General features: G+C 47.3%; 1 protein-coding gene across 1 annotated transcript; it reads left to right on the top strand.

Moving 5' to 3' along the window:
- Positions 1-678: 678 nt before the first annotated feature.
- GART (phosphoribosylglycinamide formyltransferase, phosphoribosylglycinamide synthetase, phosphoribosylaminoimidazole synthetase) lies at positions 679-27,219 on the top strand. The gene is made up of 21 exons (XM_062515247.1): positions 679-823; positions 5,583-5,678; positions 6,266-6,440; positions 7,078-7,189; positions 8,366-8,434; positions 9,181-9,306; positions 9,853-9,940; positions 10,329-10,414; positions 10,982-11,150; positions 11,676-11,907; positions 15,034-15,128; positions 16,023-16,132; positions 16,728-16,926; positions 17,927-18,175; positions 18,479-18,631; positions 19,859-20,062; positions 20,310-20,441; positions 21,005-21,135; positions 22,869-23,010; positions 25,466-25,581; positions 26,822-27,219. Exons 1-21 carry the CDS (start codon positions 679-681, stop codon positions 27,002-27,004), a joined length of 3,012 nt encoding a protein of 1,003 aa, XP_062371231.1. The 3' UTR covers positions 27,005-27,219.

The raw sequence follows: 27,219 nt of genomic DNA, 5'->3' as shown, positions 1-27,219 counted from the left end.
AGTGAACTCATTTATTAATTCCACCTGCTGGCCTCATGGTTGTTGTCTTCAAGGAAAGCCAGAGCTGGAAGTTACTTCCTTGTCTCATTCCTCGGAGCCTTTCCTTTCCATGAGGTGTTCAGAGCTTTTCATTGCCTCTAAAAACTCTTGCATGGCCCCATCCAGCTCCAAACATTCTGTGTTCATATGGTGGGTGCATCAGAAGGGCTTTGTCCTTTGCAGGTTTGGATTCTCCCAAGGAATTGTTGCTCACAGAGGCTGTGGAGTCCCCATCCCTGTCCAAGGTCAGGCTGGACGCTGGGACTTGGAGCAACCTGGGACAGTGGAAGGTGTCCCTGCCCATGGCAGGGGTGGCACTGGGTGGGATTTAAGATTCCTTCCAATCCAAACCCTTCTGGGAGTCTGTGATTCTCTAGGCTGCAAATCACAGCTGGGTCACTCATCAGGGTTTTTCCTGTCTCCCACATTTCTGTATAAGTGGGAGAAGTTTCCAGTCAAACCCAGGATGGTTTTCCTGACAGGTTCCTGCCATGCTTGGCTAAGTTCAGCCTTGGAGTTTTAGTGTGTATCACACCTGATGAAATTCTCCAACACTTTGTGGTCCCTGAAGCTCTTGCTTTCCTCACCTTCCCCAGGTAATTCCAGCTGTTTTCCTTTGCCCTGGTTTCCTGCAGGGCCATGGCTGAGCGGGTGCTGGTGATCGGCAGTGGAGGCAGGGAGCACGCCCTGGCCTGGAAGTTGGCTCAGTCCCCACACGTCAAACACGTGTTTGTGGCTCCAGGAAATGCAGGGACAGCTGACAATGGAAAAATCTCCAATTCAGGTAAAACCAAAAAAATACCATTTTTAAATTTGATAATTCAACCAGGATGCTGTCGAGCTGAAATCACAGCTGGTAGTGTGAAAGGACGACGACGATGATGATGATGATGATGGATTACCATTTTTTAAGGTTTTAGGCATGTGAAATAGATTTTAGTTGCAGTTAAGAAGAAAAAAAAATGCAAAGCCTTGTGTAAGTTGTGTAATTAATTTTATAAGATCTCAGCTGTGAAATCTCATTCTTTAGGTTTTAGTTTGGAGGATTTCAGCCAGAGCTGAATTTCCTCTGGGAATCCAGCTCGGGATAGTTGCTGTGCTTGCCACCTAAATTCCCTCTTGTGCTCTCAGAAGTGTGTTGAAACCCCATGGTCCCCACAACCTGTGACAAGAACACTCTGTCACTGTCAACATAAATTCATTCCTTTGTCTTAGTGACCTTAAGAAATCAAGGTTAACTTCAAATATTTCTCTCTGTATACTGACTGCTTGGTTGGAGCTCTTGGTTTAACATATGGACTGGCTGTAATTGAAACTTTTCATAGTTACTAGTTTTGAGAAATCAAGCTTCAGATGTTGCAAATTGAGCATCCAAAATTTGGAGCTACATTTCAAAAAAGCCTGGTCTGAGGTGCTGGCACCCAGGAAATGAGTCCAGATCACAGAGATTCCTCTGTGCTTTACATAAGAGATCCTGATTTAGGGGCTTTAGCCCACCTAAGCCTTCACTTTTCCCTTTAGAACATGTGATAAGATGTGCAATTGGAGTTAACACAGGATGCATGTAAATGTGGATCAGATACATCCATTTTCTGCACTTGTGTTGGTGTGGGGGTAGCTTTGTGTGTTGTTGTCTCATGTGAAAACGTGAGTGCTGCCAGGTTCTTGTACAGCAGGTAATTACTCAGTAGTGTTCTGTTGGAATGCTTAATTACAGGCTTTTGAAACAACTTTGTCCTTAATTTCTTTGACCAGTCACAGCATCATGAGTGAGCTCCTCACTCCAGATTTTTGCTCTGTTTGGCCTCTGAGGAGAGACCTGAAAGGAAGAGCTTGACAAGACCAGAAAGTCAAAAACCCCCCTTTACCTTTGTGCTAAATGTGGTCAGTGCCAGGCTGTGGAATGGAAATCACAGTGGTTTTTTTTTTTTTTCAAGCTGTGCCTTTTTAAACCTGCCCCTGTTTTTTTTTTCCTCTCTTTCATCCCATAAAAAACATTGCACCAAAATGCTTGATCTCGAGCCAGGTCTATGAAATCTCCCATGTGCAATAAATGGCTTTGTTCTACACATGGGCTCACCTGTGCTTTGGGAGAAAAATCTTCACCACCCCAGGGAGAACTTAGAATTTATGAAGAGTTTGACTTATGTGGGTTTTTCAATAAGAATTTGTCTCCCATGTTCAGGAATTCCAGTGCTGTCACTGGGGCCTTGATTTAACTCAGGGTGGAAAATGGGGAACAGCTTTACAGAAGCACATGAGCCTTGCTTTTTTTGTGTGGGCAACAATACCTGGGGTATCTGGGAAACTCCTTCCCTGATTTCTGGGGGGTTTTTAGTATAATCAAGATTTGGCTCTGAAAGTTCTTCCTCCCTTTATGGGTCATGGAATTGCCTTTAATTAGGATTGCAGCTCTGGGTCTTGGGTGATTACTAAAACATGAAAAAGTGAGCTGAAAATTATAAAAACCTTAAATCTTTCAAACTTTGTATTCAAATGTAAGGAAAAAAAATCTGGTTGCTCTGAGCTGGTAATTGTTTCCAGCAATAAAGTGGGGTTTAGGCTGGGTGCCTAAATATAGGTTTATATTTAATTTAGGTGGATTATCAGGGCAGTTTTGGTGCAGAAGCACAGACAGTGGCTTGCTGAATGAACAAGAGGTGTGTCTGTAAATGGACTTCACCATCCTGACACCTCCTTCTGTCACATTCTACCTCTCAGTGTAACGTGCTCTTAAATTTAAGCTCCACCCTTGAAAGCCTTGGTCTGGGATGCTCCTGTCTGGTTCCAAAGGAATGTCCAGCTGTTGTTTTGAGCAGTCAAACACAGCTACAGAAATGTCTCCTTTCAGTCAGCAACCCAAGAAAAATGATATTTGGGAGGAAAGTTAAAATCGTGGATAAACAACATGATTTGTTCCTTCTTGTTTGTTGTTAGGACACTTCTCCATCGTGTAAATCTTGTGCCACACTCAAGTGTTCATATCATGAGATCCCACCTGCAGTAAGAAATGCAGGGTGAATTCCAGGCTCTTTCCTTTCCCTGCTTGGAGAGTGACAAGAGTATCTATAATGCCAGGATATAGGGAATGGCTTCCCACTGCCAGGGGGCAGGGATGGATGGGATAGTGGGAAGGAATATCCCCCCCTGGCACAGGTGTGCTGTGCCTTTGGGTGAGCCAGCATTCAACTGGCATCAGCTGCTCACAGAAGTCAAATGCCTTTGTTGGTGGAACAAAGTAATTAGACTGTTAAAGAGGTGCCAAGGAGGTGATTTTTATTTGTGTTCTGTCTGTGTGTCCCCCCACCCCACCTGAGTAAAGTAAATCTATAACCAAAATGTAGATTCTGTTGTAGAATCAGGAAATTTTATGGGCAAGAATTGTTCCTTGGGAGGGTGGGGAGGGGCTGGGATGGAATTCCCAGAGCAGCTGTGGCTGCCCCTGGATCCCTGGCAGTGCCCAAGGCCAGGTTGGACATTGGGGTTGGAGCAGCCTGGGACAGTGGAAGGTGTCCCTGCCATGGCAGGGGTGGGAATGGGTGGGATTTGTGGTCCCTCCCAGCCCAAACCAGTCTGGGGTTCAGAGATTCTATGAATTTATTCTTCCAGGGTTGGGGGAGCACAGTGGGCACTGACCAAAGTCCTGTCATCTCCTTCCTCTCCCAGAAACTGGCTGGAGGACTGGCTCCCAGTGTAGTGCCAGTCTTCTGCCATGCTCCAAGGGAAAGGACAAGAGAAAATGGCCCTAAATTATACCAGGGGAGGGTCAGATTGGAGATTGGAAACAATTTTTCCCTCCCTGAGCGGTCAGGCCTTGGGATGAGCTGCCCAGGGAGGTTTGGAGTCACTGTCTGTGGGAGTGCTCAGGAGCAGTCTGGATGTGGCCCTTGGGGACAGGGTTTGGGGTGATGCTGCTGCTGCTGGGCTGGCACTGGCTCATCCTGGGGGGCTCCTCCAGCCCTGGTGATCCTGGGATTCTGTGCTCCCTTTGCCAGCACTGTGCCCTGGTGTATGCAGTCTCCTCCCTGCACAAGTAGCCAATCCACTCTGAGCTCATCTCTTTTTTGGCTCTCTGGATCCATGTTCCCATCCTCTGCAGACCTTGGCTTTATTTATTCATGATAAAAGCAGTGGAATTGCAGGGCTTTTGCGTAACTTTTGGATCATGAGATTGACATTATTGTCTTTGGTGCAGGAGATTTCTTTTGTTTGCATAGTTTGGGGCATTCAAAGTGTCATCACATTGAATGTTTGTTTTTGGAAAGATAGTGGTTGTAACAGCCTGAGCCCATAGATCCTCAGCCATAATGACAGCACAATGTCTTTCTTATTTATGTTCACCATAATGTAAAAAAAATAAAAGTTCTGATTCCCCTTGCTTTCAGAGGGCTCAGGTTAGCGCAATTTTTAGGTGGTAGTACAGAAAGAAAGAAGGGAGGGAAGGGAGGGAGGAAAGGAAGGAAGGAAGGAAGGAAGGAAGGAAGGAAGGAAGGAAGGAAGGAAGATAGGAAGAAAGGAAGGAAGATAGGAAGATGAGTTGGATTCTAACACCACCTGTTTGTTTCATCCCCAGCACCCTCCTGGCACCAAAATGATAAAATCACAGAATTGTGGCATAGTTTGGGTTGGAGGAGACCTTAAATCCCACCCAGTGCCACCCCCTTGCCATGGGTGGGGACACCTTCCACTGTCCCAGGTTGCTCCAAGCCCCTTCCAGGCTGATCTTACCCCTCTGTAAAGCTCCCTCCTCAGAGAGGAGACTTGCTGGAAACAAAGTTGTATTTTTTTCCCTTTGGAGTTTTTTATTTTCTTGGATTCTTTGCGATGCTGCTCGTGCTGGCAGACAGGGTGTTCCTAGGGCTCAGACCAGTTTGCTGCCTGGGGATCCCAGAACTTTCTTTCTCACCTTCAAGAGCAAGGTGGGTTGACAGGGCTATGAAGGTGGGGAAGGGTCTGGAGGGGCCCCACGAGGTCACTGGGTCAGTGCAGCCTGGAGGAGCCCGAGGTCAGAGCTCCCCGGGGCTGCAGCTCCTCCCGAGGGGCAGCGCAGGGACAGCTCCGATCTCTGCTCTGGCACAGGGACAGCACCCAGGGAGTGCCTGCAGCTGGCCCAGGGCAGGCTCAGCTGCATTTGAGGGAAAGGTTCTGCCCTGTCCCACAGGGTGCTGGCACTGCCCAGGCTCCCCAGGGAATGGTCCCGGCCCCGAGGCTGCCAGAGCTCCAGGAGCTGCCAGGGATGCCCAGGCTGGGATTGTTGGGGGGTCTGGGCAGGGACAGGGCTGGGACTGGCTGATCCCTGGGGGTCCTTCACTCAGGGTATTCCGTGATTCTGTGATTTATGACAGTGGATGTCCAAGCAGAGCCTTTGCCTGGGCTTTGGGGCTGTGTTTTAGGTGAGTCTCTGTCAGTGTGGGCCTCACTCCTCCAGGTTCCTTCCCAGTGACCTGGCAGCCCAGAAGGTGAGGCTGGTGAGAGATCTGTGATACCTCAGTGCTGAGGAGCACCCATGGATGGGATCTTTCCCTGTTTTGTGTCTCCAACAGCTGTTCCAGTCAGTGACCATGCCGCTGTTGCCCAGTTCTGCAGGGACCAGGACATCAAGCTGGTGGTGGTCGGTCCTGAGGTTCCTCTTGCTGCTGGTAAGAGACAAAAGCTGGAAATCATAGCATTCAGCATTTAGGAAGAAAAACAGATTTTAATCCTCATCTGTGCATCACTCAGCAGTGTCTCCAGTCTGAATGGAAACAGATCCTCTGGAGCAGTTTCCCTGAAATGCAGAGTTGTGCTGAGACGTAAAGGAATTTCTGAAGGGTAGTGTGTGAGCAAGAAAGCCAGTTTTGTTTTTTCTAAGGAGTATTCATATTTTGAAATAATTATAATTTGAGTCTCAGTTAAAAAAAACCAAGAACAACTGATTGTAAACATGCTGATAGTTTTTCTGCTTAAACCTTTTGGCATCTTCACCAAAGACTCATGTTGACCTTTCAGCTCAAAGGTGTCATAAACCAAGGGGGGATTGTCATCCCTTCTTAAACCCAGCACATCCTGAGGGCCTGCAGTGGTGCAGGGTTACCTGCTCCTGGTTCCAGTGGGGAAAGCAGGCACTGCAGACACAGATAACTTCTTATTCCTGATATTCTTTCTCCAAGGAATCAGTTTAGCCCTGGACTTGGCTGGCCTGACTCCCAGAAATCATCTGGAGATTTATAACATGTTTTGTGTTTAGGAATTGTGGATGACTTGACAGCAGCTGGGATCAGGTGTTTTGGCCCCACAGCAAAGGCAGCTCAGCTGGAGTCCAGTAAGAGCTTTACCAAAGCCTTCCTGGATCGTCATGACATCCCCACTGCCAGATGGAAATCCTTCACTGACCCCAAAGCAGCCTGTGCCTTTATCAACAGGTACAGTCCTTGTCATTTTAGATATATTCTTACTGACAGTGTGCTGGATATCCAAACCAATCCAATGGTTGCTCATGTATCAGTACCTTTGGGATAGAATATCTGCAAAGGTTTCAGAGGATCACCTGCCATGACTCTCTCAAACTGCAGCAAGTCTGAGAAAAATGGTTCCTCCTGCTCTAAAATGAAATGAAAGTTCAGTGTTCAGTTCACAGGAGAATGTAGGACAAGCTGTTATTTTTTTGTCCATCTGCCTGCTGGGGAAAGGCAGGGAGCAGCCCAGAGCCATCTGCTCTGGCTTCTTAGCCCTTTTCTCCACCAAAAAAAAACCTGGAGAATTACTCAGCAATTGATGATCTGCTCATCACAGTACAACCCAGTTGACCCCAGATGATAGAAGAGTAAATTCCCAAATGCAAAGCAGTAATCAACAGGCAGGAAATTCCCTGGTGGGGAAAAGAAACAGAAGAAACCTTTCTCAGGCAGAGCATAGCAAGGGGAGCCTGGTGTGATTTGTGTGTTATTCAATAAGGTTGCTATGAAAACTGAGATGTACTTTGATCTTTCAAATCTTGAAATGTTCAAAATGTCCGTGCAAGGACTGTTCATGTTGTATGTCTGTCCTGTGCCTTGGCAGTGCCACCTTCCCTGCTTTGGTTGTCAAAGCCAGTGGCCTGGCAGCTGGCAAAGGAGTCATCGTGGCTTCGACCAAGGAGGAGGCCTGCAAAGCTGTCACTGAAATCATGCAGGTGAGAAGGAATGTCTCACACCAAATCAGCTCTTCACCACCTCAGAGCATCACAGATATTCCTTATTTCATGTAAAAGGAACCTGGCTGTAAGACATCAAGCCTTTCATCCTTTTATTTGGCCAGCTGTGAAACTCTGTTCTATTTATTGCTTGAGGTGCAGTTCTTGTAGGCTAAAATAGAACCATTCTTCATGAAAACCCACCTTATTTCACTTATTTATATGTACAGTTCCTTTTTATCCCCCTGTATGAGACTCCTGCAATCCAACAGGTGCAGGAACATGAACTCAGTGATTGAGGTGGATCTTTACAAGCACCATTAGGACTAAGCACAGCACTTCACTGTGTAGTCAAATTCTGCTGGGATTATTTCAGGTGAAGTTCACACTGAGGAAGGATATTCCACAAATGTATTTGGAGCATCAAGACTTGAAGTGAGGCCACATGAAGTGATTTTTTCTGCCCAGTGAGGAACACAGAGCTGAGGCTCCCAGGTCAGGCCCTCAGCTGGTGTCAGTAGCACAGAATCCTAAAATTCCATGGAGCTCTGCTGATCCATGGGAGACATTATCTGAGACACTTGTGCTTCAAGAGTCAGAGCATGGGGGCTGCAGTCACATTTTGGATGGGCTGTGGTCACTGGACAGTTCATGTCTGAACAGGGCCCAATGTCTTGTACAAAAAGCCTGCAAATTAGAGATTTCTAGAGACCCCCAAAATCACCTTGGCAGCATGGGCTGGTTGTTCTTAATTTCTTAATTACCCAGAATATGCAGTCATTTTTCAAGCATTGCACTGGGATGTGAGAATCTTGTTCCCTACCCATGTGTTGTATAAAATTGCACTTCTTTTATCCAGTGAAAGTGCAGATTGGAGACTTGTCTGTCACTGCTGTTGGGGTGAATTTCAGAATGCATAGCATGAAGAATTGCTCAGTAATCACAAATACCCTCTGCCATTTGAAAATATTCAGTAATAAACCCTGCATTTATTTAAGACTAAACAGAAAAGAGGAGTAGGGATTTCACACACTGCCTGACATCCCCAGGGGGAGAATGGATTCATTGTCTCAAACTTGTGCTGCATTTTTGGCTGTATTAAAAATACATATTTCTTGTTGCATTTTCAGTAGTTTAAAACCGAAACAGAACTAAAGAGATTTTGTTTCACTGTAGGATAAGAGTTTTGGCACAGCTGGGGAAACTGTTGTTGTTGAAGAACTTCTTGAAGGAGAAGAAATTTCTGTAAGTGCATCTCACTGTAACACTTTGGTTCTAGCTGTTCTGAATTGTTTGGGATTCACTGCGTGCCTTCACCAACAGAGTGGAGGATTTTATCAGTTAACTTAAAACCATTCCCTGCTTATAAATAAAATTGTATTGGTTAGAGACAGCTGTGTGGCTTCTTTTGGATCCTTGCAGGTTTTATAATTAGCATTGTAAAACTGCTCCCATTAGTCCAGACAGGGAACAATGTTACCCAGTTCGAGTGCACAACATCATCATCCAGTTCCAGAGGATGCCAGCAGGCTTGTTATTCTGAAGATACTGAAGATAAAAACAACTGCTACATAAATAATTTATAAATATTTCACAAGTAAATAGCTTTATCAGCAAGGAAAAGGAAGTCTTGAAAGGAATGCAAAGCCTTCCTTCCGGGGCAGGGGCTGGCAGGGGGAAGGAAGAAGTAATTTCCATCATGCAGTATTTTAATTTTTTTTTTAAACCTTTTGAGTGTTTCTTTTCAGTGCAGCTGCTGATGGTATCATTTTTCTGGGTTTTATTAATTTCTGAAGGAAGGTCACACAAAATGAGTCCCTGCTTCCTGAGGAAAAAAGGCAAATGCTCTGAACCCCATCATTTATTTTATCAGGGAGGCAGAGTTTATCCTCTTAATATCCCTTTGTCATACTGAAGATCAAGTGTATTTGCACTAATTGCACTTCAATTTTAACCATCCCCAGGAATGTTAACTCTTGTCCTTGTTTTAGTACCTGTGTTTCAGTGATGGTGTCACCATTGCTCCCATGCCCCCAGCCCAGGACCACAAGAGGCTGATGGATGGAGATGAAGGCCCCAACACAGGAGGGATGGGAGCTTATTCCCCAGCTCCTCAGGTGAGAAAGGATTGATGAGGAAGGCAGAATGGGCTGATAAGGGGATGTGTCATTCCAGCTGCCACTGAAAGCCTGTGGGAGTGTTTAATTCCAGCATGAGGAGCAGGAGGGAATGGGCTCTGCTGGATGGAAAGAGCTGCCTGAAGCAGACATGGCCAAGTAACATCCCCAGCCCCACAAATTTCTCTGAAGAGGAGAATATCTCCACTGAATTACTTGGAATTATAAAGGGGGAAGTGTTATTTCTGCAACCTTATATTTGATTGGGATTTAAGTGTTATGAAATGCTGCTCATTAGAACCAAGGGATTAAACTCACAGTTTTATCTGATGCCAGACAAAGTTAATGGTGAATTTTGACTGTGGCTCAGGGCAGTTTGGGGGCTGTTTGATAGGGAACTTCTACTGGCAGAAATAGAGAGAAAAACATTCTTAGGTTTCCATTGGAATGAGCAAGAGACCATCCAAGAATTCTGCTTGGCTCTTAGAAACACAAACCCAAGCCCTCCCTTTTTACAAACACTGGTTTCTAATATTTTTTTATTAGATTTCTAAAGATTTGCTGCAGAAGATAAGAGAGACTGTTCTTCAGAAGACTGTTGATGGCATGAGGAAAGAAGGTGTCCCCTATTTGGGTATGTGCAAAACTCTGGGATTTTTAATCATAAGGAGAGCAACCTTTTATTTTGCTTTTTCCTCTTTGTAGCCTGACTCACACTGGAGGTTAAGGGAAACAGCTTTGATTTATTAGGAACTGGGTTTGGTACCAGTGCCTTGATTCAGAGTCCGTGGAAATCAACAGAGGTCATTTCATGAACAGGGTATAATTCCTCAAGTGAGGAGGAACAGAAAGGAAAGTGTTCAAAAGTAAGCTGTAAAATTGTGACAACTATTTCTGCCTGATTTATTTTTACCATTTCTCAAATTCACTGAGCGCAGGTGGCAGCCTTTTAAACCCTGTTATCAGCAGATTCAAAACAAATGAGTTCCTGAGAGATCTTTTTGTATCACTTTTTGTTCTAGGTGTGCTTTATGCTGGATTAATGCTCACCAAAGATGGGCCTAAAGTTCTGGAATTTAACTGCAGATTTGGTGACCCAGAGTGTCAGGTGAGTTATTTTGTACCATTTGTTATTATGGGATGAGTGAAATCTGTGACCATCTACCACTATAGTTAACTAGATTTGGGGTGAATAATCAGCTCATTGCACCAAGATTTAATGTATTTGGGTTGTTTGTTGAAGGCAGAAGGTCTGTTAGGAAATTGTTCTGTTCCAGAGAGGATTTCAGTAGGCTGGACTCAAATCTGGGCTTTGCAAGGGTCAGCTTGAGAAGAGCTCAGCACTTCCCTGTCTTTTCTGGAACGGACTGTGGATTTTTCCTTCCTTCCTGTTGACAGTGGAACAAAACTCTTAGTTTCTATTCTTCAGAACAAATTAGGTTCTTTGTCTTCAGCCTTTCCTCTCCATATGTGACAATTCTTTTACCCACAGAAATTCTCCTCAAGGACCAGTATTTGTAAGGGCTCTCAGATGACACACTGTGTGTATGACGTGTGGAAGTACAATGCATGGACATATTTAATGCTGTTTTTACAGCTGCATTAGTGTCTTTTCAAGGCCAGGGAAGGCAGTGCAGGATGACCTCGTTTGATTTGCTGCTGTGTGTTCCTGCAGGTGATTCTGCCCCTGCTGAGGAGTGACCTGTACGAGGTTATGCAGGCAGTGATCAACAGGAGGTTGGCCAGCTCCATGCCAGTCTGGAAGGAGGACAGTGCAGCTGTCACTGTGGTCATGGCTAGTCAAGGATATCCAGGGGCATATCCCAAGGGCTTGGAAATAACAGGTAAACAGAACAGGAGAAGCTGCAGGAGGCTCAATCCCCCCCTGGCCTCTCCCTGTTCTCTCCTGCTGCATCAGGGTGAATCACTGGAACTGAGAGTCCCAGAAACCCTGGTCCTGGGTCAGCAAGAGCAGCTGAATTTTCACACACCTCTGTTTATTTTGGTGTATTTTCAGTTCTCCACGCTGTTATTTGATATTGGCAGATATTGATATTTAATACCTGCTGCAGTTAGGTGGTTCTGATGAGGGTTCTTGGGTCACATTGATGCTGATGTTTTGTGCTCTGGGTGTCACTGAGGCATAAAAACCCAGCTGGAATCAGATGTTGTGTGTCAGCTAAGTCCTTCTTCCCAAATCCCTGAGCACACAGGTAGACTTACCTCTCCTCCAGAGGTATTTTTTACAGATTTATTCCCATTTCCCAGCAGCATCACCCTGACTTTGTGCTTTTCAGACACAAAGTGCTCGATATGTCTTCGTGGAGAACGTTCTAACCAGCAGCTGTTCTTTCTCCCCATCCCCACAGGGCTTGCTAAGGCCAAGCAGCTGGGTCTGGAGGTGTTCCACGCAGGCACAGCCCTGAAGGAGGGCAGGGTGGTGACCAGCGGGGGCAGAGTGCTCACAGTCACGGCCGTCAAGGAGGACCTGCCGGCTGCGCTTCGGGAAGCCAACCTGGGCGTGGCTGCCATCCACTTCCAGGGGGCCACCTACAGGAAGGACATTGGCTACCGGGCCATAGCCTTCCTCAGGCAATCCAGGTAGATATTCCAAATCCCTGCAGTGGGAATAAGTGGTGTGGAAGGGATCCGAGCACATCCCTGCTTGATATTAGTGTTGATACTCTGTGTAATTCTTGACAAGTTTTAACCCCGTCCTCGTACTCAACCTCAGCAAGACCAACCAAGGGAGGAGTATTTTGAATGCCTGATCCATGTTCTTAGTCTCCTAAATCTGAGTTCAACTACAGTGTCAGACAAGCAGGATTGATCTGTGTTGCTGCAGTTGTTAGGCCTGGTTTAGGGAGGGTTAGCTATGGCTTCTTGGGCTTTGGATCACAGCTTTAGCTCTGGGTTTGTCTTGTCCAGAAGTCTGATATTTAATAGCATGAAATGTGGTCACAACCCCAACCTGCCAGAGCTCCAGGAGCTCTCAGGGATGCCCATGCTGGGATTTTTGGGGCATCTGGGCAGGGCAGGGGTGGGACTGGATGATCCCTGGGGGCCCCTTCCAGCTCAGGAGATTCTGGGATTTTATATATGAACAAATTCAAGCTGGCTTATTGGTTCCTTTTAGCTTTTAGGAATGGTTACAGTTACCTTGAACCCCTGCCTTGTTGGGATTTACATTTTACTGGGATAGCTGCCTAACAACAGGGTAGGATTCATCACTTCTTTCCATTCTCATTCCATTAAGTATTTACTCTTAAGACTCTGGAGATCATATGGGTGTGGGTTTTTTTTTTTTTTATGACAGGGAGTCCTGTTATGTCTTTAATGTTCCTGAAAGCTTCTTGCAGTTTTTAAACTCATTTTTACCTAATAAGAAACTGCTCTGCTCCAATGAGATCCTAACGTACCTTTTCCCAAGAGGTTATTTTGTAGGCTGGGAAACACATCAGTGACAGTTTCTGCTGCTGCTGGCAGTGTATCCTGATTAGTATTTTGTAAAATTATGATCAATAAACTTCCTAAAAGAACAAGGGTGTTGGTACTTAGTCTTCTTTCTCTCTCAAGTGCTCTTCATCCGTTGACGAACCGATGTGAAAAATTGATGGAATAGGGATTTGTAGCAGAAAAAAAGCCCAGGTCAGTGAGGCAGGAGGAGGCACTTGGGGCAGTTCTCTCCCACACCGAGCTCGTGGGCCACAGCCAGCAGGGTTCCTGCCTGGAATGTTTGCCTGGGAGGATCCCTGGCTGGAGGAGGAGGAGGCTCCTGGGAGCTGTTTGCAGTCGGTGCCTGGGGCACTGCCCTGGAGGCTGCTCCAAGTTCTGCTCCTGAAAGGGCAGAACAGTCAGGATGCTTCAGTCCCAGAATCCCAGACTGGGTTGGGCTGGAAAGGACCTTAAAGCTCATCCTGTTCCTGCCATGGGCAGGGACACCTCCCACTATACCAGGGTGCTCCAAGCCCTGTCCCCTTCGGACTCTGTGAAGGAATGGGGATGGCTCTGGAAGTTGGGACTCACCTTCTCTTGGCAGCCTGGCAGGATTCAGTCCTGAGGCCCTTTCACCTCAGGAAAATAGCCAGAATGCTTAATAAAAAGTACTCCAGAAAACTGAAAGAATTAAAGATTCATTTAAAGGATCAAAGCAGATAGAAAAAAAAATAACAAATTTAAAATACTCCTAAAAACATGGTGAAAATATGGTGGCCATTTATCATGCTCAGACTGAAAGGGGTTGACTTTGATCTGTGGTTGTTGCAGGCCAATGTTTCCTTGGGTCTTATTCACAGCCTGAACAGCTGCCTGGGGTAATTCTTGTCTTCTTGCCAGTTTTTGGGCAGGGATATGCTGTGAGTACAGACACCTTTGGATTTTTCTGATAGCACTGCTCCTGGGCCAGCTCTTCTGGCATTTGAAGTCTTATCAATTCCAGATATTCCAGCAATGATCTTCGCAACAGAAATACCTTTGATCCTAAAAAAAACCCTCCCACATCTTAAAATAAGATTTAATAGGCAAAGCACAAAAATATTTAATCCATTTAGTGCAATTGTAGGCATTTGTGTCTGTCTCTGAGTTTTTCAGTGTTTGCTGAATTCTTGACCTGGTTCCTGAGATGTGTTTTGTGGATTAACTGATTTTTTTTTTTTGTGTTCCTCTGAGTCAGTTTTGAATGGGTTTCAGTTGTTTTGTTGTATTTGTCCTTGTTAATCAACACCCTTAGGATTTAAACTTCAGGCTAAATCCCATCAATAGAAGAGAGAAAACAGGGATGGATCTAAAATAGGGATGCACCTGGTTCATGCCATTGAGAGCCTGGGAATAACAACTGCTTAACAGAGCTGTGTTTGCTGGAGTGAAAAGTCATTAAAGCCCTGTCCCCAAAATGGAAAGGTCCTTCTGTCAATATGAGCTGGTGCTTTGTGTCCCCAGGGGGCTGTGGGGACACATGGGTGACACCAGTTTGTACCAGTGTGTTGATCTTACATAAACCCCACCCAGAGCTTACAGGTGTCTCCTTCTAGATTCCTGAGCCCCACCTTAGGAACCTGGGTCTTTTGAAGGAAATAGAAAATATTGTTTAATAGAAAGCCCACTGAAGGAAGAAAGAGGCATGGCTGCTTCTGTGGTGGGATCATTCCAGCGAGGAGAGGCAGCCTTTAAGCTACAGCTGTAAAACTCTGAAGTATCCTGGAGGTTGTTGATTCACTGAGACCCGTGGGTGGAAAAGTGACTTGACCTTAGCCCTGCTCTGACCCAGCTGTGCAGTTTTGTGCTTGGTTTGGTTTTGGTTTGGAGTTTTCCTGCTGACACCTCAAGGCCTGGACGTGGCACTCAGTGCTCTGGACTGGGCACAAGGTGGGGATCAGTCACAGCTGGGACTCCATGGGCTGGGAGAGCTTCTCCAACCTCAGGGATCCTGGGATTCTGTGTCTGGACCAGGGATTCAAACCTTGCAAAATCAGGCCTATGCTGCCTATTTTACCTTGTTGTCAGGGGTTTGGTTGTTGATTTCATTTTGGGATTTGACTGTATGATGCCAATGCTCTGATATCATCGTCAAAACTCTGGAATTAGCCATGTACTGCTCGTGGGAGCCCCTCCCCAGACAGCAGGATGGGATTCTGCACAGTTAATCCACCAAGGGATGTAAAGAAGTAAATATTGTTTGAAAACACATTCAGTAATCAGCTACCATCCCATTTTCCCCTGCTCTTCCAGAGGCCTGACTTACAAGAACAGTGGGGTGGACATTGAAGCAGGGAACACTTTGGTGCAGAAGATCAAGCCCTTTGCTGCAGCCACATCAAGGTCAGGTAAGACAAGAACCTTCTGCTCCAGCTTTGGTCACTTCTTGGCAATGAGGTTTATCAGTTGATCAAAAGCTCATATTTATGTGTCCTGCCTCTTTCTAGATGACGCAAGAAAATCTGTGGTCAGCAAAAGCCAGTGATTTTATTCCAGATGCACACCTTTTAATCCCCAAATGCCTCTAAACTCCATCTTCTGAATGGCAGGAGTGTTAGAGAGCACAGTTCAGTGCTGTATAAGGATAAATGCAAGCAAAAGTTTACCATTCACTACTGAGTTTGATTCCATGAATTATTATTTCTTGCCCAGTGAACTCTGTCATTTGGGGGGATGAATGTTTAGAAAGATTATGAGCTGTAGAATTCCTGAGATAGATGTGGAACACACATCTTTTGCTTTGTTAAACCAGCATCCTTGTTTTTGGGGTTCAGGCATATTTTGCTCTAGCAAGTCCTTGTAATTTTTCTGACAGATTTAAAATATTTATTTATGAAATAGGCCTTTTATTTTAAATTAACTGAGAACCTTCTAGTGAAGTCAGATATACAAAGAGGGAAAAATATAGATATTCTCACACCAGTACAACAATCTTACCACAATTCCTCGTGTGCTTGTGAAACACTCAGTGCAAGGGAGAAGTCTGTCAGTCACAGGAATTACTGACTGTTCAGTCACAAAGTTGGGGATTTTTAGGCTTAGGCTAATGATGAATTAAAAAGACAAATCCAACCTAAGCAGATTAGGAGCTCCTCAGGGAAGAGGTTCTAAATGGCAGAGAAAAGTTTCCTGCTGACAAAGCAAAGTCCTGTTGACAAACCTTGGAGAGAATTTGTAGTGGAGATGCTGGAGAAGCCCCTGGAGGTAAAGCTGGGCTGTTTCTCCTTTTTCCTGGCTGGCAGGCTGCAATGCAGAGCTTGGAGGGTTTGCTGGGCTCTTTGACCTGAAAGCAGCTGGATACAGAGATCCCATCCTGGTGTCTGGAACCGACGGCGTCGGCACAAAACTCAAGGTAAGGTGGAAATCCGCGCCAAAGAGGGAAAAACAGCACAGAAGGGAAAATGTTCAGTCAGGAAATAGCAGCTGTCTTGTAAAAGTATCTATTGGCCTTTCTAAAAAGGGGATGGAAAGTGAAATTGCCCTTCTTCAGGCAAAAGAATGACGTACCTGTAAATAGGCAGAAGTTGATACGATGCCTAAAATAACCGGGTTTTAAATATTAAGAATATAATCAGGAATCTTGTTTCACAAAGGCAGCATTCTCCACCCTCAAGAAAGATTAATTGATGGGGAAAAACATTTAATGCTGGGTTTGCTGTTGTGTTTGGGCTGCAACGAAACCCTTTTGCAGCAGTTTCCTTCTCAATGCCTTTTGGATTTGCCAGTGGAGACAGGAATAATTCCTGAAGAGAGTCAGAGATAATAAAGATAATGATAATAAAAGATGATAAACAGATGATAATAAACAAAGCTGCTCCTCAAAGAACACCTGGAGGGATTTTGGTCCATTGCTTGCAGACTCTGCTCAGGATTTCAGTCCCTTCCAGACCCTGGCTCGTGTTCCAGGGGCCCAGAGCTGATCCCAGGCTTCTCCCTGTGTCCTGCAGATTGCTCAGGAGTGCCAGAAACACGACACCATCGGGCAGGACCTGGTGGCCATGTGTGTCAATGACATCCTGGCCCAGGGAGCTGAGCCCCTCTTCTTCCTGGACTATTTTGCCTGCGGCAGACTCGACGTGGAAGTGGCTCAGGGAGTCATTGCAGGAATTGCTGATGCTTGCAGGAAATCTGGATGTGCACTTTTGGGTAGGAACACTTCTCGGGGGGGATCTGAAAAATCTTCTGCAATGTCTTCTGGTTGGTTTTAATGGAGTTGGCTTCCTACTCTATGGAAGAATCTGGGAGGAGTGAAAAAGCAAAGTGTTCCGTGTCTGCTTTCAGGGAGCTTAATCTGAATCACAGTGGAAGGAGACAGTATTTTAAAAATTTAGGTTAAATTTAGATTAGGTTTAGGTTGGATGTTGGGAAAAGGTTCTCTTTTCCAATTTTTTAGGGAACTTAGGAACACAAGGCCTTTCTCAGTGGGTGTCATTTTGGGTCTGTTTATAAGCTTTGACCAAGAGGCTCTTTATGCCCTGGTTTACTTTTTTTCCTGCATGAACTGTTGGTAAGCTTTATGTTTGTTTTAGGGTGTTCTCTGCATTTATCAAATATAATCACCCCATTCATGCTGCAGCAAGGTCTGTGTTAGGTGAGACCTCGTGATGAAACCACCAAAATGTCAAGATTTTATTTCCAGTCCAAGACTTCCAAACTCCAGGGGCCTTTCTGCAAGAGCTGAACCTTCAGCTCAACAAATTTAACTTATCACCCCAGTGACAGTGAGAGGGCAAGGTTTTGCACAATTAATTGTGGATTTAAGTGTTGGATGGCCAAGCACTTCTCCTCATTTTGTCTCTTGGCTTCTCCATCCTCCATTTGATTCAGCCCTTATTAAATACAGCTGAAACCCCAGGACTGAAAAAAGCAGGTGAAGCTGGAGCACAGGGCAGGGAGTGAAAAGTGGGAAGAGGAGAGAAAAAGGCAGAATTTTGCCCAGAGCAGCTGTGGCTGCCCCTGGATCCCTGGCACTGCCCAAGGCCGGGCTGGACTTTGGGGCTTGGAGCAGCCTGGGATTAGTGGAAGGTGTCCCTGTCAGGGTGGAATGAGATGAGCTTTAAAATCCCTTCCAACCCTAACCATTCTGGAATTCTAGGATTAAAAAAAGGCATTTTCAACACCTCTCTGCTGTGTTTTTGGTCCCCAGGAGGAGAAACAGCCGAGATGCCAGGGATGTATCCCCCCGGCGAGTACGACCTGGCCGGCTTCGCCGTGGGGGCCGTGGAGCGAGGGCAGATGCTGCCCCAGCTGGACAGGATCACTGAGGGGGACCTGCTCATTGGGGTGGCATCTTCTGGGGTCCACAGCAATGGCTTCAGCCTCGTGAGGAAGATCGTGGAGAAGTCGTCCCTGGATTTCTCCTCCCGTGTCGGTGTCTCCGGGGATCAGACGCTGGGTACTGCTCCCTCCTGAGCTTCCCAACAGCTGGCACTGTTCTTTGGTCTAGGCTCAAAAAAAGAAAAAATCATTCCATCTTTGGCATGTTTTCATCTTCTTCTTTTCCTGGAAGTCACATGTGCAGGGAAGAAAGGAAGGGAGGGGGATAAATACATAACTGTGGGCTAAAAAACAAACAAACAAAAAAAGGTAGAACTTTTGTTTCTCTCTAGTACAATGCTCATTACTATCCAAATTGCTATTTTGAGATTTTATATTGATCCACATTTGTCTCCATGCTTTTTCCCTCTCCCCTGGGCAGGAGAACTCCTGTTAACCCCAACCAAACTGTACAGCAAGACTCTGCTGCCTGTGCTGCGCTCGGGCCATGTCAAAGCCTATGCCCACGTCACTGGAGGGGGCCTGCTGGAAAACATTCCAAGAGTTCTGCCACAGTCCTTGGGTGTCGTTTTAGGTGAGACAGGACGAAAGCTGTGGAAAAATCTTCATGTTAATGTGGATTGCTGTGGACCTGGGGACACACCAGCTGATTTGTGCTGTAGGAGCCTGTCTGGAAATGTTGGAGTTTCTCCTTCTACCCAAACCAGAGCCAGTCAAAACTCTTTGTAGTGGAAAGGCTGCTCCCCATTGAATTCCCTCCCCTGGTGGTGTTTGGGATTGGATTTCTTAGGACACTTGCAAGAAGAAAACAACTTTACCAGCAATCCCAAGTCAGCTGCCATTTGCAATCCCATTTGCAATTCCCAACGAAATTATTGCTAATTAAACGATACTCATGAAGTTTTCAATTAGCATTCAGAGGTGGTTGTGGGCTCAGGGACAGCTCCTGCTGTTTGACTTCACTAATTCTCAGCACCCTCCCCTCAGCACTGCTGAAAAGCTTTCACTGCTGGGGAAGGTGAGGCATGGAAAGAGAAATGGCACAGGCTGTGAGAGCTCAAGGGGTTATAAAGTAAAATAAGGAATTAATAGTGAGTTCTGAACTCAAGAACTGCACGTAAATAATTTTCCACTTGTCCACTGGTAAATATTTGTGTATATGCATCTCTGCTCTCAGCCTGGGAGAGCTGGGAATATCCTGCCTGGATGAGAGAAGGATCCAGGGAGAGCTCAGAGCCCCTGGCAGGGCCTGAAGGGGCTCCAGGAGAGCTGGACAGGGACTGGGGACAAGGCATGGAGGGACAGGACACAGGGAATGGCTTCAAAGAGGGACTGGATGGGATACTGGGAATTAGGAATTGTTCCCTGGCAGGGGCTGGGATGGAATTCCCAGAGCAGCTGTGGCTGCCCCTGGATCCCTGGCAGTGCCCAAGGCCAGGTTGGACACTGGAGCTGGGAGCAGCCTGGGACAGTGGGAGGTGTCCCTACCATGGCAGGGGTGGCACTGGGTGGGATTTGAGGTCCCTTCCAACCCAAACCAGTCTGGGATTCCATGAATCTGGAGAAATTGAGGTAGAGCCATTTTAAAAGAGACTGTGACAAGAAAGAAATTTCCTGTCCTTGGAATTCCTTTCCAGTTCCTTGTCCAGAAGCATTTTTGTGCTGCTGTAAATCATTCTCACCTGGTTGGAACTGGGACAGTGGGGGATTTTTGAGACAGATTTTACCTCTTAATACCCTAATAACTGTAGTCCATTGGTGCCAATTTCCACTCTTGGTTTGTATTTTCAATTCTCTTCAGATGCTCTCACCTGGAAGATCCCTGAAATCTTCAGCTGGCTCCACAAGGAAGGGAACCTGTCTGAGGAGGAGATGGCTCGGACCTTCAACTGTGGGGTTGGAGCAGTGCTGGTGGTTCAGAAGGAGATGGCCCAGCAGGTCCTCAGGGACATCCAGGCACACGAGACTGCCTGGCTCATTGGCAAAGTGGTCTCCCTACAAAAAGGTTATTGCAGTTTGCTTTTCCTTGGGAGGAAAACAGTAACAAAGAAAGGGCAGAGGGAAATTCCCTTGTTTGTGAGTCTTCATGAGGTGAAAACCTCTTCACTGGCACCTCCCTTTTTTGTGAGGGTATTGAACTGACAGTTCAGTTCATTCATCTCTTCCACGGGTGCTTTTCTCTCCTCTCTCAGTTTCTTCCTTTACTGACACTTTGTTCTGCTGTTTTGGGGTTTTTCCTTGTACCTGCTCAGGCTCTGACAGCGTTAAAGTCCTCAATCTGCATCGGGCCCTGCAAGCCAACAGGTCCCTGTGTGTGCACAGCCACATCCAGGGCAAGATCCAGCCAGGCAAAGTGAAGGTTGCTGTCCTCATCTCTGGAACAGGTGAGAGTTCTGCTCTTTGCTGCAGTGGAAACCAGACTGTGGAGAAGGGAACTTCAGCCTGGAATTAAAATCCCTGCACTTCTCCATGGGCACTCTGACAGGCTTCTAGCAGGCAGGAGAGATTTTGTGCTGGGATTGATGTCAGTCACAAGCCTCTTTTAGGCTCTGCTGCAAACTCTGAATTGCATCTGTGTTCAGTTTATCTCCAAACCTCTGCACGTGTCCAGATTCAGGCTCCCACTCTGGTGCCCTGTAGGAACAGCAGCATCATTTCACAGAGCGATCACAATTTCTTCTTGCCATGTAGGCACTCCAACTATTTCCAGTATTCCCAATTACTAAACCATCAATCCAGTGCTATAAATTACAGTTTCCAAGTGCAGCTGCCAAGAAAGGCCTTCAGCTGTCTGAATCAGCTCCCAGCAAGATCAATTAAAAAAGGATTAATGTTTCATCAGAGCTGTTTGGTTTGGTCTCCCCCACAGTGCTGCTTATTTAAAGCCTCTTCCAGCTGTTCCCTCTATTTATTCTCAGTATCCATGAGTTATTTTTCTCTCCCCCAGGCACAAACCTGGAAGCCCTCATCAATAGCACGAAGAAAGACACCAGCTATGCACAGATAGTTCTGGTTATCTCCAACAAAGCTGGTGTGGAGGGGCTGAGGAAAGCTGAGAGAGCTGGGATCCCTACAAGGGTGAGCATTTCCTTTTTGTAATTAGCCACCATTAGCTGGGACTCCAGCAGGAAGGTGCTAATGAGTTTTACGGAGTAACACAGGGGCTGATAGGGAGCCTTGGCTTTTATTTTTTGGTCTGTTGTGAACTTGTGCTCACCTGACAGCAAAATCCTTCCTTTTCTCCTTCTCTGCCAGCAATCCTGATGCTTTGGGGACAGTTAGTACATTAAACCAGCACAACACTTTCTGTTACAGCTTCAACTTTGTCTGTAGGCCATTGACAATGAAGTACCAACCTATTTTATCTGAATTTAATTTTAAAATGACCATTTGAATGGAATAGAGAGGTCACACTCAGTGGGACCTTCCACTGACTCCCTAGATATTGCCTCAGGCTCTCCAGGAATCATTCCAAGTGCTCCCTGAGCTTCCCTGGATTTTTGTGTGCCTTTCCTTTGTATTGCAGATGTGAAATGATCCCGTTGTCACTTAGAAACCTTTGACAGTCACTTTTCACTGCTGAATACAGACACAGGGAAATTGGAGCCCAAAGCTTTGCTCCTTTAATAGTGCTGGGATCTGTCCTGGTGTTCCAGCTCCTCCTTGGGAGGACACAAAAGGGCACGAGGGAAATGTGGTGAGAAGAACAGAGAATCACAGGCACAGACTGGCTTGGCTGGGAAAGGGACTTAAAGCCCATCCAGTTGCAACCCCAAGGTTTTTATCAGGAAAAAAGCCCAGTGTGGGAGATCAGATGGTCCTGGGGGTTCAGCTGTGGAGGGAGAGGTGGAACGGGCACAGGGGCAGAGGCTGGTTCAGCCCGGGCTGGGCTGGGCTCTGTTCCCAGTGCCTGCTGTCCCTGTCACCTGACCAGCCCTGGCTTTTCCCAAACCACCCCTGTGACTCTAGTGGCATTAACAGGTGCTTCTTTGTAAGACTGGATGTTCTAAGTTAGTGCTGCCTTCTTCCTGCTTAAATTAGGGGATATATCCTGGATGGAAAAAACAGAATGGGCTGGGGGAGCTGGGGGTGCTCAGCTGAACAGGAGAAGGCTCCAGGGAAAGCTCCAGACCCCTTCCAGTGCATAAAGGGACTCCAGGAGAGCTGGAGAGGGACTGGGGACAAGGCATGGAGGGACAGGACACAGGGAATGGCTTCAAAGTAGGACTGGATGGGATACTGGGAATTAGGAATTGTTCCCTGGCAGGGGCTGGGATGGAATTCCCAGAGCAGCTGTGGCTGCCCCTGGATCCCTGGCAGTGTCCAAGGCCAGGTTGGATACTGGGGCTGGGAGCAGCCTGGGACAGTGGGAGGTGTCCCTGCCATGGCAGGGATGGCACTGGGTGGGCTTTAAGGTCCCTTCCAACCCAAACCAGTCTGGGATTCTGGGAGTCCATAACCATGAAGTAGGGGCTGGTTTAGGAGTTTGTGATCAGCCTTTTTTTCAAGCTTTTCTGGTAGAGCTTTTGCCAAGATTCAACTGCTTATGACTGCCAGAGGCCTCAAAATGGGTGAAATCTTTGGAAGACTTCAGGATGGCTTAAAGCCCTGCATTTGTAGGGTGTTCCATGGTGTCCAAGTGCTGGGACCGAGAGCCGTGCGCTTATCAATCCAAACTTGTTTGTTCCAATGATCCCTCTGTGTGAGGAGGAGCACAGGCTCCACTCTGTCTGTCAGCTGTGCATTAAGGAGCTGTTCTTCCTGCTGGAATTCCCACCACGTCCATATTCTTGTGCTTTGGGCTGCCCCAGGTGATTGAGCACACGAGGTACCAGAGCCGCACGGAGTTCGACAGCGCCGTGGACAAAGTCCTTGAGGAGTTCTCCGTGGAGCTGATCTGCCTGGCTGGGTTCATGCGCATCCTCTCGGGTCCTTTTGTCAAGAAATGGGAAGGTGAGCACAGCTGGGGGGGCTCTGCATGTACACAAAGGCATTTCAGAGCTTGTCACCAAGAAAAAGAGAGAGGGAACCAGATTAAACACGATGATCTTCAAGGTCCCCTTCCAAGCCAGCCCATCCTAGGATTCTGTGAAATGAGATTCTTCCCACCTTGTAAGGAAAAGGGTGAGAGGGAAAGGCAATGCACTGGTGCAGAGGCTGAAGGAAGCCAAGGGCAAACACGTCTCACAGTCTTTGATTTCTTAGAAAATATTTTTTAAAAGGCTGTGAAGGCTTTGGGCCTCTGCACACGGGAGGTGCAGGGCAGGTGTCTGGGCAGAGGTAAGCACCCAGCCACTGATGATTCCTTCCCCTGACAGAGCAACTGCTCTGGATCCTTGTACAACCACCCAACTGGGCAGCATTTTGCAGTTTTGGGTAACAAGTCCTGACCAGTCCTAGGCCACGTGTCAGGAGCTGCCTGAGTCCATGGGTAGGATGTTCCACTGGCAGATCCAGGCTGTGTTTGCCCAGAATGTTCAGTGTCTCCACTCTGCTCATCTTTTAGGTTTCCAGCTCTTTGAGAGGCTGGTGACACCTTCAAGCCCTGCTCCCCCTGCTTCAGCTGTTACTTTTCTCTCCTGTGTTTCCCAGGGAGTCCTGAACACACAGAGCAGCTGCTGCTTGCTCTGCTTTGGGTTACCTAAACCTGCCCAGAGCAGGCACAGCCTGGTGAGCCTGTGCCTTGCAGCTTTCACTTGCTCTCTTGGTGACTTTTGTGTTCTCCTGGGTGTGCCTGGGACACTTCACACCTGAGCTACTTTTCAAACCTCTCTTTAAAATCAGTAGAGCAAAGCAAGCACTCCTGAGAGGCCTTGCTGTGGTTTTGAAGCTGTCAGGTGAAGCCAGTCAGGTGAATTGGGTTTTTTTGTCTCCACTGAGGGTCCAGAGATGGAAATGCCTGTGCTGTGGGCAGCTGTCAGCAGGAGGCAGGATCTCTCACTCCAAGGGACGTGTTTGGAGCAGAGAGTCTCTGTAGAGGACAGAAAATAACTTCCTCTAGTGCAGAACCTTGTGCAAATAAAGGATTTTAGTGCCTTTTGATTAAGGGACGGAGCACTGATCACTGTCCTGCATAGTGCAGGATTTGCTTTACCTGCATGATTGGTGTGACAGAAAAGGAAATTTTTTTCCAGACAGGAGGATTAAACTCCTTCTTTTAAATGTCCAGAACTGGATTGAACTTGAAAACCTGAGCTGGGACCACAAGATACGAGCTCAGACATTGAGCTCAGCTCAGGGAGCTGGGCCAGCTACAGGACCCTGCCTTGGCCATGCCTGGCCGCTGACACCCCCAGAATTACCCAGGAAAGAATCAATTTCTGCTGCTGCTTTGGTCAACGCTGCTCCTTTTTCTTTCTCTGGCAGTCACAAGGGCACTGACTGGGAGTTATGAAACTTCTTCTTGCTTAACAGCCCTGAAGTGTGAATTATGACTGTTAACAAACGACAGCTTAAAGTGTTAATTATGAATATTAACAAAGGACAGGTGAAAACGGAACCACACAAATCCAAGCAAACAGGAACCCACATCCCATTCTGATGGGAAATGGAGGCAGAAGAGCAGAGTGGTTTCCAGCCCACTGTCCCTGCAGCCTTTTGGGCTCAAGCAGCAGCTGATGCTTCAAAAGGGTTTTGCTGAGATGCATTTTGCATCTGAGGCATTGCTGGATATCAGATGGGACATTTGCCTCCTGTAACTTGCCCAGCTCTCCACATTGCTCAGGGGAGGGCATGGGGTCCCTGAGGTGCTGCCAGGAAGAGAGAAGAGTAGAATGGAAATAACAGAAGGAATTAAACAAATAAAGGTAATAGAAACCATGGAGAAGAGGAGGCTCAGGGGGGACCTTGTGGCTCTGCACAACTCCCTGACAGGAGGGACAGGGAGGGGGGGTCGGGCTCTGCTCCAGGGAACAGGGACAGGAGCAGAGGGAACGGCCTCAGGCTGGGCCAGGGCAGGCTCAGCTGGGACAGCAGCAGGAATTTCCCCATGGAAAGGGTGCTCAGGCCTTGGCAAGAGCTGCCCAGGGAGGTTTGCAGTGCCCATCCCTGCAGGTGTCACCTGGACGTGGCACTCAAGGTGACAAGGTAGCCGTGGGGCACAGCTGGGGCTCCGTGGGCTGGGAGGGCTTTTCCAGCCTTGATGATTTAGTGATCAAAGAAGGACAAGGTGCTGAGGGAGGGGACAGCTCCATCAGCCATTTAGTCATTATTAACCCCTGGAGAAATGTGTTTGGCCATTAATTGTAGCTGCACTCTGGTATTTCAGACACACACACCGCAGTCACTTGGAGCTGGCTGGCTGTGTCTTCAAAACTTGTGAAAAATCCTATTCACAGATTTTGTTCCTCTGTTGGTTGAACAACTGAGTCAGTGCCAACAGCCACTAACCTCAGCTCTGCTTTCCCAGGGAAAATCCTGAACATCCACCCGTCCCTGCTGCCGTCCTTCAAGGGAGCGCACGCGCACAGGCTGGTGCTGCAGGCTGGGGTCAGGGTCACGGGCTGCACCGTGCACTTTGTGGCTGTGAGTATCCCCTGCAGCTCTGTGACCATGTCCTGCAGCTCTGTGACCATGTCCTGCAGCTCTGTGATCCTCCCCTTTCAACATCGGCACCTCCCCTGCTCTCTGCAATCCTTCTCTTTGAACATTCTCACCTCGGAGCCTGCTGGGAGCACCCTAAAGCCTCGTGTTTGATCACCTGCCCTCTGTGTTCAGAACTCTGTAGCTAGAGATGACAGAGATTTTATTGTGTTCATACAACAGTCATACATACATACTTTAGTTTGCTGACTCTGGAGAAGGAATGGAAATGAATAATCTGTCCAGGATAAGCTTTCCCTAAGGGAACTTCTTCCCTAAGCATCCCACTGCTGCCTTCCACCCACTGGAGCCTTTAAAGCCTAAAGGCTTTATTAAACATGGCCCAAACTTCCTGGATTTTATCCTACAACTTGCCTTATTTTTTGCTTTTGACAAAAAGAAAAAAATAGAAACAAACAAACAACCAAACCCACTGGAAAAAGCACAGTTAGGATTTGTTAGGGACTGATCTGACGTTTGTGGGAACAGAGGAAAACTTGACAATTTATGCTGGTCAGACACTAAGTAAATAAAGATCTCCCAGCTTAAGAGCCATGTTTTTTCAGGCCAGGGATCACTAGTTCCCTTTGGTCACTTCTCAGGGTTCAAAGGTCTCTCCTCTGGCTCCTTTCTCCCTCTGCTGCTGGAATATATCTCAGGATTTTTGCTTTCTCATGGAAAAAGAGAGTGGAATCATTTTTCCATCTAGAAGGGAAAACTGCATTCTTCTCCCCATGCCACGACTTGGGGTTTCTCAGTGTGGCAGCTCCTGAGAAACAGCCCCTGCTCAGCAGGGATCTGCCCCAGCAATGTTCCAGGGAAGATCTGGATCCCTGCTCCATGCAGGCCTTGGCTCACTCTCCCTCTGGACTGAATATCCTTGTCCTGCCCAACCCAGCTCCTCCTGTCCCTGCCTAATGGGGGTTTACTGGGATAGAACTGTTGTTCCTTGGTGCTCTTCCTCCTGTCCCTGGTTAATGGGGTTTTCTGGAATAGAACTGTTGCTCCTTGGTGTTCTGCCTCCCTGCTGTTCTTCTGTGAACCCTTCCCAGCCCCAGCTCTCCACCCTCCCAGCACCCCAAATCCCAGTTCCCTGTAACACCGCCCGACAGCTCCTGAGGCACTGACACGTCCCGGAGCGTCCCCCCGGTGCCAGCCCCGACCCCTGGTGTTGCTGTTGCAGGAGGAGGTGGACGCTGGGGCCATCATCTTCCAGGAGGCTGTGCCAGTGAAGCCAGGGGACACGGAGGCCACGCTGGCCGAGAGGGTGAAGGAGGCAGAGCACAGAGCCTTCCCTGCCGCCCTGCAGCTCGTGGCCAGCGGCGCCGTGCGCGTGGGCGAGGCGGGCAAGATCTACTGGAAATAGAGCTGGGGCTCCACCCTGCCCTTGGATGGGGCAGCTGGGAGCCCTGTGCTGACCCACAGGGCCGTGCCCTTCACCTGCCTCACAAGGGGAAAGCTTCAAATCCCGGGAAAGCCACCAATGGGAATTCGGGGCCGTTCCCAGAGGGTGCAGCAATGGCTCCTGTAAGTGCTTCCTAATTTTAATCGCTTCCCTGGTCAACGTTTTGGTTCTCAATC

The sequence above is a fragment of the Cinclus cinclus genome, chromosome 2 (genome assembly GCF_963662255.1).
Source record: "Cinclus cinclus chromosome 2, bCinCin1.1, whole genome shotgun sequence".
Lineage (NCBI taxonomy): Eukaryota > Metazoa > Chordata > Aves > Passeriformes > Cinclidae > Cinclus > Cinclus cinclus.
This window is presented reverse-complemented; position numbering and strand designations above follow the sequence as displayed.

Excerpts from the sequence above, each read along its gene's own strand:
- GART (XM_062515247.1), top strand. The coding sequence starts at position 679 with ATGGCTGAGCGGGTGCTGGTGATCGGCAGTGGAGGCAGGGAGCACGCC. Across the intron at positions 11,908-15,033 it reads GCCTTCCTCAGGCAATCCAG|AGGCCTGACTTACAAGAACA; the intron begins GTAGATATTCCA and ends CTGCTCTTCCAG. Across the intron at positions 15,129-16,022 it reads TGCAGCCACATCAAGGTCAG|GCTGCAATGCAGAGCTTGGA; the intron begins GTAAGACAAGAA and ends CCTGGCTGGCAG.